We start from the raw sequence: 11,551 nt of genomic DNA on the forward strand, positions 1-11,551 counted from the left end.
TCTTCTATAACTTTAATATTACACCCATTTGTGTTTATGTTATCTATGTTTTTATAATTTCTTTGATTTGTGTTTATGTATACGCATGTACATATGCTCACCCGCAGTCCTCATGCATTCATTAACACCAATCCCTTTTCCAATGTGGAGTGCTACATAAAGGATTGCGTTCTTTGACCGTGCCCTTTCCTGGCTATCACACTACAGTATCACATTTTTTACACGGAGTTCTTTAATTATATTATATTACGTTTGTTTCGACCGTAACTCAAACTTTGACTTTCACACCTCGATAGAGTGAAATTACAGGGACTATTAGTCTGAAACTGCACAGTTCAAACAGAAAATTAACCGTTTTATAACTGTCCTTCTGTTGTTAGTACTGTACCGGTGTTTCACACAAAGTGGGACCCTGCGACAACAGAAAGATATTTTCATGAACTTGGTGCATTAATAGATGTCAATTTGGAATATTTATGATTTCATTTATTTGTTGCTATGATTTGTACTATGACAGAAAGTGTACTTGCTTTAGTAATAATATTTAAAATATGACAAAGATCTTAGTTTAAAGTACTTGACATTTTTTCATAAAACGTAGTGCATGTACATAGAAAGAAGACAATATGTAAAACATGCATACTACTGTGAAATCATTAATATTCGTGGGGGACTAACTTTTGTGGATTTCGTGGTTGAGTCAATCCACGAAATTTAATCCCAACGAACAAGTAAAATTCCCATTCATTCTTTGTTTAAAAGTTGCAATCCACGAATTCATATCCCCACGAATTTGCCGTTTTGACCAAAACCACGAAGTCTTATGCCCACGAAATTAAATGATTTCACAGTATTTTATTTTCTCTATTTATCTGTCTAATAATTCGAATTAGCTTTAGCAGCGACGTAAATGTACCTCGAGTCGTCATTTTTGAAATATTTCCTTGTCCCAAACTGTAAACACATCATTTGACTACGTTTTTAACCTTTTGTTTAACTGTTATCGCGAAGAAAACATAGTGAAAACAAGCTTTAAAGATGGTACTTGCATCAATGACGGCTTACGGGTTAAAGGATTATCATGCTTGACATGACTGATTCTGCCTTTGCGACCAGGATATAGCATGATCAGCCTGCACATCCGTGCAGTCTGATCAAGATCTACACTGTTCGCCATTCAGTCAGAACATTTTAGTAAGCATTCCTTTTAAACGTTAATGGTAATGTCCAAATTGAAAGATGGACAAGTTCATCATAGAAATTTAGCATGGTAAGAGCTATAGCAATGCCCCAGTCAGTAAGTCGTCGGACATATGAAAACCAGAGGAGTTACTAGATAAAATAAAGGTAGGTCTTTCGAGCTTTCGATCGAGACCGAATTTCCTAAATGTCATGGGAAAATAAAGGATAGAACGAAGATAAAGATAATCTGATTCCTCGGCGTTAATAAATAAGTAGCATTTCAAATTCTGACGATACGAGTGGCCTAACAATATATCCTCGATCATAGGCGGATTTAGAGGGTCACTGGGCAGCTGTACCATAAACCCAAAAGTGTTATAGCATTTTATTTACTGTTCGCTTCTTTAGAAATGAGTGTCACAGATTTATGCAAAAATGATTTGGTTCGATTTCATGAACCCATTTTGTATGGTCTAAGCAGCATGCTTATTTCAAAACAGTAATCATACTTCTGTGATTCGGTTTAAGGTTACTTATATGTATAGCAGGAAACAGTATATCAAATGTAGTCAAATGTTTTGGTATATGGAATTACCCAGAACAGTAACCATTGATCACAAATTAATGATGGGTGAGACATTTTATAAAATTTAGTGACCTTTGTCTGCAATATGACTCGTTTTGTTTTACTTGCTTAGATAATGAAAAACAAAAAGTGGAGAAGAAGCAAACTATCTTGTAAATGAACAAATGTATATCAGACTGCGGATAAGTGTTTTTCTACTTTAGCTCACGAAGAAACATTTCTGTGATTTTCTTACAAAATCAGACCATTTGTATATGAAAAAAAGTCGTATAAAATTATCTTTTTTTTCATGTTTAGCTCCAAAATAATGTTTTATACTTTAAACTATAAAACACGATGATAAATAATTCCTTTCTGTATTAAGAAATCGTTTTAAGTACAGTCAAACCTGTGTTAAAGACCACCTCTAAACAGAGACCATACAAGGCATTTTGCCTAATTGTCAGCTAGTCCAAAGCAATACACCTGTATGGCTTATCTGAAGTAAATTCAAGCAAAACCGTTTCATAATAGCTCACCTAATTTTTTTGAATAATTTCTGCTTTGGGGTAAAACAATCATCATAACTTTCTAGACCTAATGCTAGGTACAAGCAGTAGTTTTATAAAAAAATAAAAGCAAAGAGTGGAAAAGAAGCATAATATCTTGTAAAAGAGCACATGTTTATCCTCTGACTGCGGGTAATTCGTTCGGTCTATCCTAAAATTCCGCTGTACTACTGATTTAACGTTTCGTGATTGAAGCGACCATAAGATTCTAAGGTCTGAATTTTTCGGCTATCAAAAATGTATGTTTGACGGTTTTAAGGTGGTGGTTGGATACACACCTGAATCAGCAACCGTACGTGCAGTATGTTTGCCATGGGGCATTTTCAAAGTTAGGAGACAATAGTTAGGAAGAGTACGGGAGGGGAACCTGCCACGGAAAGCTGTGATATTTTAAAGCTTAATCCTGCAATCTGGTATGGTTTCCTTCTACTATTCTGTTTTTCGTGGAGAGCCTACTTGGCAATATGTGACTCCAACTGTGTTTGCTGTGCTCTTTGCTTCCAGGAAATCTACTCTTACCTTTTAATTTTTGAGAGAAAGGAATTTTCGTGTCGTTTTTACCTAGATGTATCCTAAACTCTTAATGGTTTTCATTAAAGAGAAAAGCATTGACCAAATGTGTTATTGTTTTTGTTTGTACTAGATTTCAGAAGATGTATTCCAATAATTTCTTTAAAACGCAGCACTTCGAAGGTTCTATGTCGTAAAATCAATCCCTGTGTGCCTTAATTATGACAAACAATGGCTAACATTATTCATGTCTACAACCGTTACCTTGGTGCACTGTTAATCTGTTTAAAGGCCCAAGTGTTGTTTTGCCAACTGATTAGTTTCAGGACGGTGCTCAAATGTGTTACGTTTGTTTCATTGTATTTTCTGTGTATGCCGATCATGTTTTTACATCTGTACATATACTGTTCTGAAACTGCGTTCTTTAAATGGAGTTTTTTCTGCTGGATCAGTGTCTGTGAACTTGGCATATGATACAAGCACCTGTCTGAAATAATATATAAGGCATTGTGGTCCGCTAGAACCTATGACTGATAATTCGCGGACAGAAAGTAAATAATGATCATAAGGATCGTAATAAAATAACAACAGTTCAGATAATAAATAACTTTAGTATCCAGCCTTAACTTGTAACCGTAAATGCAGCTTTAGCGATTTGGAAACGAAACTGGACACTGGTTAATATAGAAGTCGTTTCGGAAAAACTGCGAAACTGTTTAATTTTCAGAACTTTTTCAAAACATTAATTATACTACAACTTATGAATCTTGTTGATGTATATGATAATCTTCTCAGCTATTATAATTATATTTTGAGCCCAAAACTGAATATATGCTTAAATTTATTTAATAGTAAAATAATAAAAAATGCACGGAAAACATAAACATGTTTTTGTTTGTTTGTTTTTGTATTAGTTGAAGCTTTTTCTTCCTGCGATCCATATCTAAATTATGATTGACAAGAAAGTACAATGTATCTACTTCATTCTATAGGTATCCACGATATTTGAAATTTAGTTTGTTTGAAGAGGCAAAGTTATTATAAAGAAACACAAAACTAAGAGATCATATCAAGCGAAGGGAAGAAGAGCGAACAAATGTGTTAACAATAAACTGATGTAATGATACCATTGTAAGTTTAAAGCAATTTATGTCATTTAGAAGCTCATTTTTTACTCTGACTCATGTAATTGTAAGAATATTTGATTATTTGAGCAATCAATCTTGAAACAAACTTATCCATACGTGTATGCATGGTTATGTACATAACACAATATAAACAGACAAAGGAAAACAAAAGAAAAAAAAACGGAAAAACAACAGACACTAAAAATAACATAGAGGGCCGCCGCCTTGAAACGGTTAGTGGCAAAAACACCACTTGTGGGCTTAAATCGGATTAAACCATGTTTCTACGAAGAACTTGACTGCATCCTTTAATCAGCTGTTTTCCCTGTCTGTTTCATTTACAAAAAGAAAACTCAATATCTGAGACGAGGCCTTTAATGTTAAACCACAAATTCTTCCTTTTCCCCCGATAGCCATCCGGTGTTTCGTATTTTGAACGAAAGCCGGTGACAAATCTGCCTAAAAATTCTAAACGACAACATGCCAATAATAAGGCTGTTAATAGTATTTTTAGTGTATAAAAGTGTGCTTTCAAGTGTAAATGGAAATAATAGCAACTCTGAAAATGATTCCAAAGTTCTTCAAATGCTGATTGATTGTGGAGGGAATGTTGCATCTCTAAGAAATGAGCTTCAAGGTATGTTACTTTTATTGCTAATGTTTTCTTTTGATATCCTAAATATCTAGTCAAAGTAAAATCTATTGCAAGGACCAGAAATTTCAATTAAAGTTTAAACAGCTATCAGTAGTAAAATTGGTGTTTTTCTGATATAATGTCATCATTCAGAAAATTAAGAAATGAAATGTTTTTGGAAAATGCAAAATGAACGACAAAATGGGATCGGCAAATCCATGAATCGCTAGCGATTCATGTTTAATTTGCCAATCCAATTCTCCCTGACTATTATACGAGGACGTCGTCAATACAGCGGCCTGTTATCACTAAGCTGCATTGACATCACGTTGGCGTCTTTCCTTTCGCTGTTCATACAAAATTAACGTCAAATTCTTCAATGGAAAAGAATAGTGCGAATGTAAATATCAGATTTTAGTTATATCAATTTTTTCTTAGCGGTGTAAAACTAAAATAGAATCAGTGGAAACTCCTCAGGTCGCTCAACACAACAGCAGGCTTGGTTTGATTGAACTTGTTCATAGACGATAGTGGAAATGCATGCTACCGTCCATGCCCTCTAGTTCCGAGTTAGCAGAATGTCAATGACAAAATGAAAAATAAAGGGAAATGATAACCACGCTGGATAACCGGCTATCCTGACGTCCGCTGGAAATGTAACCCAGCTGGAAATGTAACCCAGTTGTAAATCGGTAGGTAAAGTTTTTCATTTATTTCTATTAAAACGAAGCCAATTCTTGCAAATCAACTTGACAGTGTTGTCAAGGAATGACCATGGCTTACATTTACAAATTCTGGGCCAAATACGATCGTTATTTTTTTTGAGATATTCGCTAACAATTTCTTCAGTTTGAAAAAATCGAGCAAAAATTCAAAGTTTTGCGCAACTTGTTTTGTTTATGAACAACCAGTGAAAATTTTTATCATCTGGTTTAACAGATGTGTCCTTTCGGAACACCTGTGTAAAGTTTCCGGGTTCTACGTTATTCCTGAAAAAGTATATTAGCCGTTAAATAGGCATGGTCGAGAAAAAGAGACTATCGAAAACGGTCGCTAGTGCTGTCGTTGAACTCGGATGTTAACATTTATAGACTATCCTTTAACTCCGATGGTTTTGAATACTTTTGTATGTAAAAAGTATTACTGGCAGTGATTTGACGGAAACTTTATTATTTTTTAAAAAGGCACTTTTATTTCAAGAGGCTTTAGGACTATATTCCTTTACACGCGGGCTGAATTTTAACCTAGTTCACGCGTTCTTGCCATTTTTCCGCCATGCGAAAGCCAAACATATATTTTTTGCAGTTACACCGAAACAATATAGTACATATTGCTATTTTTTGCCAGCTTTTGATGGTGGAGAAAAACCACTACAGGTGCCTCCGGGCTACTACAGAAAGTAATTCCACCTCGAGTTTTGCAACTGCAAATGATTGCTTCTGGTCGTCAGTCCTTTGAATTTCGTTTGAAGAATTCAGTATCTTTAACGAATCTCAAGTGCCCGTTCTTGTTTTGAAAAGTGTTCTTAGTGCGGTGCTTGATAGGTGTATAATCTTATTTGCTCATACATAATTATTTAATTGCTCCTAATGTAGATCTGCCATTTTGTTTTATTCATAAATATTTTTTCAACAAATACCAGCTTATCCATGGTCCAGATTGAAAGTTGTTGATGTATAGAGGCAAACGATTGAAAACGATTGTTTCAAATCTAAATAAGCAGAACTTTGCAAAATGTCACATGACTGTTAATCAGTTATTTCTTAACATGACAGCCACATGTAACTTTAATTAACATATAATAAGGTAAATCTGAAGTCTGCTTTGCTTGTTTACGATCTTACACAATCAGCTATCAAATAAAACCGCATGAAGATAAATGTTATACGACACAAATTTTATCTATGCATGTAGGAATTGCCAGCCTGACATAAAATACTTATTTATAGCTTTGTGTTGAAGGTATTTTTGTTGTACTGACATTGGAGGTGGATTTATTGAATGGGCCTCACTAATACTTGTATCATAGGTAACACATGTTTGAAGTTAAAAAATGAATACTTAAAAATCAGTCCATGCATGTAGAATCAGAGCCCGGACAAAAGGAACAAAGCAACTTCTAGACTCTAAACCACTAAACAATGATAATGAAATCAACTAGAATTACTCGACATGGCAATAAGGACCATACATAAGTATATACAAACTGTTTACTGACTGCAAGTATACACATTTTACACAAATGAAAGATGAAAGAAATCGCAAAAACACAGGCAGACTAAACAGATACAAAATATACATAAAGAAGAGATACAACGGGGCATATAACATGTCTAGAAGACAATTGTTTTACTTTTATACAGCTGTATTCTCGATAGCCGACAGCTGACTTCAAAGACTGCCTGTTTCAAATACAGCGGCCGTTTTCGACAGTCTTTTTTTCTCGACCATGCCTATTTAACGGCTAATAAACTTTTTCAAGAATAACGCAGAACCCGGAAACTTCACACAGGTGTTCCGAAAGGACACATCTGTTAAACCAGATGATAAAAGTTTTCACAGGTTGTTTATAAACGAAACAATTTGCGCAAAACTTTGGATTTTTGCTCGATTTTTCAAACTGAAGAAATTGATAGCAAATTATCTCAAAACCTAGCGATCGTTTTTGGCCCAGAAATTGTAAATGTAAGCCATGGTTATTCCTTGACAAAACTGTCAAGTTGATTTGCAAGAATTGGCTTCGTTTTAATAGAAATAAATGAAAAACTTGACCTACCGATTTACAGCTGGGTTAGATTTCCAGCTGGGTTACATTTCCAGCGGGCGTCAGGATAGCCGGTTATCCAGTGTGATAACGGTCACGACAGTGTTTTTCATGGTCACGTGGTATTTGCAATGATTATTGTAGCGCTAAGGGAAGTAATATGTGCCGAGAGTCTGAACAATATTATTGTCAAGCATTGCTAAAGGCATGTATAAGGCTATATACCAATAAAAGAAATCGTTCTTTATTTCATATAAACTTCAGCTATTTCAGAACAATTTTGGTACTGTTTCTAGATTTTCACTCCGTCGTACACCTATTTTCCACAAGATATCCATACATTTGCTTCAAGAAAACGCAAAAAGAAAACGGAGTGTTGAATAGTATGCCAACTGAAGTCAGTTACCCTCATATTGCCGCATTTCAGAAAGCGGTCCGCAGAATAAACACCCTACTTTAGTTTTGAAGTAAACAACTTGAAAACATGCGAATATTAGCATGAAAAGTGTCTTATTTTATGTAAATTTCATTCAACTAGTGAAATAATGCCCATTGGTCCAGGTTTACGCGCAAATGCGCGAACAATGGAAAAATTAGAATCTAGTATTTGTTAGGCACTTCTTCCGACTACACCACGGAAGCAATTTGTGACCGAATTACTGCTATATAACCTATAATATTTACCACTCCAGCATCCAGTTAATCCGGTACTACTGAAAAAAGTACCAATGTACGTAGGCACCTAGCACAGAACACTAGCCTTTCTATCATTTGCAACCAGAAACCGAACCCGGATAACAAGCGTTGTAGTCCAAACTGCTAATCACTCTGTTGCATTTGTCACGGTCGCTTACTTAAAGCCAATCTCTGACAACTGCGTCAGGGAGTCGACTCTTTGGTTCAGTAGTTAGAACATTGTACGTGAGCGACCCGGGTTCGAATCCCGCCAAAGGCAGTTGGGATTTTTCTACATAAAGTGCTATGCTCTTTGATTTGTTTCGGCTGAAAGTCATAAGATGGGGTCTCGTCCAGGAATCATACCGGCAATCTCGTGCAGAAATAGCACTTTCTGTGTCAAAATGGCATAACTGATGACTTCTTTGAAGAGGGGAAATGTTACAGTCGCTAACGAATAGCCTGTACGTTTAAAGGTAATCTCTGACAATCGCGTCAAGAACTCGACTCTCTGGCTCAGTGGTTAGAGCATTGGACTAGCACTAGAGCGACCCGGATTCGAATCCGGCCACAGTCAAAACAGGTTTTTTGATTTGTAACGGCTAAAAGTTGTAAGACATTCTACAATGAATTTGCAAACAAAAAAAGAGCCTTGATTATCTTAAACTTGAACAAGTGAATAGGTAACAGATTCAGCTGAAAATCTTTTGAGACTCTTTTCTGTTACAGGGATCAAATGTTACATTATAAGTATGTAAACATGCCGTGACAAACTCGTTGTTCTTTGACTGAAATTGACATTTGATTCTATTTATACTGCAGACATGAAAGATAAGTTAGAAAGACTGCGTACAGAGACAGCAACGGACACATACATTAGATGGGGAAGATCTTCTTGTCCTAGCGGAGCAACAAACGTTTATGACGGGTTTGCTGCGGGGTCATATTTTGGCCATAGTGGAGCAGCTGCTAATTATATTTGTTTGTCAAAAAAGCCAAAATTCAATTCTCACTATTCAAATCCTCCTTACGTCAATTATATATACGGAGCTGAGTACCAAACTTTCGAAAGTATTTGGGACAATCTCCATAACCACGACGTTCCATGTGCCGTATGTCACATTCCACGTAGCAGTGTCATCATGGTTCCTGGAACAGACGACTGTCCTGAAAATTTTAGAGTAGAGTATAGAGGTTACCTTATGTCTGGACATCATAGTCACGCTGCAGCAACAGAATTTGTCTGTGTGGATGGTCATCCTGTAACAGCCCCTTATTCAAGCAAAACTGATAACAACGGGAAGTTATTTTATTTTGTTCGAGCTATTTGCGGTTCTTTAAAATGTCTGCCCTATGAAGAGGGGAAGCAGATCACATGTGCCGTGTGTTCCTATTCTCCTTAGAATAAAAGAACAATGTAACAAACAAAATGGTAACGCGTCCTCCTTTGGGGTTAGTTCTGCATTATGACATAATCTACACTTTAAGGTTTGATAACGCGTCAGTGATGCCGTCACGTCATTTATCCAGAAAACGTAGAATGAAGTCTAGACTCAGTATACGGAAATAAAAATCGTTTTTATGAATAAACGACAACCCGCAAATAAATTTATTCAAACGGCAAAGTTGCTATCCTTCTAAACTGTGATGCCATAAAGTTATGTTAGGCAGTTATCCAAGCCCACATAGACAGACCTGCTTGATACTTGACTTGTGGCCTACTTGGTGGGGCCTTAATAGTGTTTGTCTTCTTGCTAAGCTTTCTTCAAAGGCATTTAGTACGTGTATATTTGGTCCTTTAGACGTTTTTTACATATCATATATGTTTTCACGAATATTTTCATGCTTTACATATTGCGTCTATAGTTGCCAATATGTACCGAGCAGTGAAAACTTATTTACACTGCCCTACAACATGGTAGGGTGAAGAGTGATAGTTTCGCCTACTGCCCTTTCCAAAATGTATATGTATTTAACTTGTCCATATTTTATGTGTTTATGTGTATATGTCTATCGTCCACAGAGCCATAATAAAGCTTTTATTCTCGGGGGATGCGGTCATGGAGCACGATTTTTGTCTTTGTCATACATATTTATAAAAAATTAATAATGATATGAACTAAAATCATAAAAAAACTTAAAAACCGGTTGGTAAGTGTAACAATTTAAAACAGTTTTTAGCGTGATAAAGCGCGTATAGATGTAGGCTGAATTTGATGAATACCGGGACAGCAAATAGTAACCGGCAGTTAGTAAAAGCGTCTCAGATTGTGCATGTGTGCCTTGTAGGGCAGGGTTTGCAGAGCTCCATAGAGACAACAGGGAGTGAGATAAAATATCCTATCCACCCTGTTCCAAGAGAAGAGGAAACAATTGTACAGTACAAACTTTCCAGAGCGGCCTTCTCTTAAGCAAAAACCCTCTCTATAACAACATCATCAAAATTTCCCTAAGCTGATATATACTATCAAATTTACCTCTCCAGAACAACAACCTCTACGTAACAGTCAATATTTGTATCTCCCAAAGTGTGTTGCTCTACAGAGGTTGCACTGTATTATAAAGGCAGACATGCTAAATATTTTTGCGCATGTTACCGTTTGTGACATTATCTATCGTCAATGAAAAATTGAACATAGGTATTATGTTGTAGATTTTCCCTTGGATCAACTGAAAACACGTCGCTGTTGCTATGCAGGCAGGAACCATTCTTCCTAAGTTTTGCAAAGGTATTTCTTCGTACGTGAATTGTCCGAATTACATAATATAAATTAAAATTAGGATATTAAATGGGGATTCTACTTCTCTTTTACATGAGAACGTGGTGTTTAATTGAAGTGGTCCGTTTTAAAACATAACATATCTCAGGTGATACTATCATTGTATAAAATTGCCAATTGACATGATTTCTATCTTTTATTCTTTTTTTTTTCAAAACAATATATGCTATTTTCAAACCAGTAAAGAGATTTTAAGAGATACAACGTTTTACCTCACGAAAGAAAGAAGGCTACATTGTAGAATTTGCATGAACAATATATATTTATCCCTTGTTATAACATTTAAATTACATATCTGTTTTACGAAAGGTGAAAGGTGGAAAAGCTTTCAAAAGAAATATAATTTGTCTCCTTCTTTTGTCTACAAAATTATTCCCCAGATAAACCAACAATTGCTCGACAATCAAAGTGCTCGAGTTATATTGACGTAAATAACAATTGTATAAAAATACTTTGACCAATTGCCAGTCAGCTTTAATCTGTGCGATCAATGTTTTAAGGGTTTTCAGTATCATAGCTATATTGTCATAAAAATGTATTGTTCTTCAACAAGTAAACGTATTTTTAATGACATGACTCAATGTTATACTTACCAAAAAACAGAATCATACACATGTAATACTTTTACTTAAACATTTGGTAAACAGGAGCACAATTTCAAGAACAGTAATTTTACTTGTAACAGTAAATGCGTTTTAAAATTGAACTGGACACAGTACAATTTAGCAGTTGTTTAGAAGAAAAC

The 11,551-nt window shown here is 35.5% G+C and overlaps 1 protein-coding gene across 1 annotated transcript; it reads left to right on the forward strand.

Annotated features, from left to right (window-relative positions):
• Positions 1 to 4,097: 4,097 nt before the first annotated feature.
• LOC128545844 (short-chain collagen C4-like) lies at positions 4,098 to 10,091 on the forward strand. Its single transcript, XM_045310919.2, has 2 exons — positions 4,098 to 4,590; positions 8,849 to 10,091. The coding sequence occupies exons 1-2, from the start codon at positions 4,434 to 4,436 to the stop codon at positions 9,427 to 9,429; spliced, it is 738 nt and encodes a 245-aa protein (XP_045166854.2). The 5' UTR covers positions 4,098 to 4,433; the 3' UTR covers positions 9,430 to 10,091.
• The last annotated feature ends 1,460 nt before the right edge of the window (positions 10,092 to 11,551 follow it).

The sequence above is a fragment of the Mercenaria mercenaria genome, chromosome 13, assembly GCF_021730395.1.
Source record: "Mercenaria mercenaria strain notata chromosome 13, MADL_Memer_1, whole genome shotgun sequence".
In the NCBI taxonomy this organism is placed as follows: domain Eukaryota; kingdom Metazoa; phylum Mollusca; class Bivalvia; order Venerida; family Veneridae; genus Mercenaria; species Mercenaria mercenaria.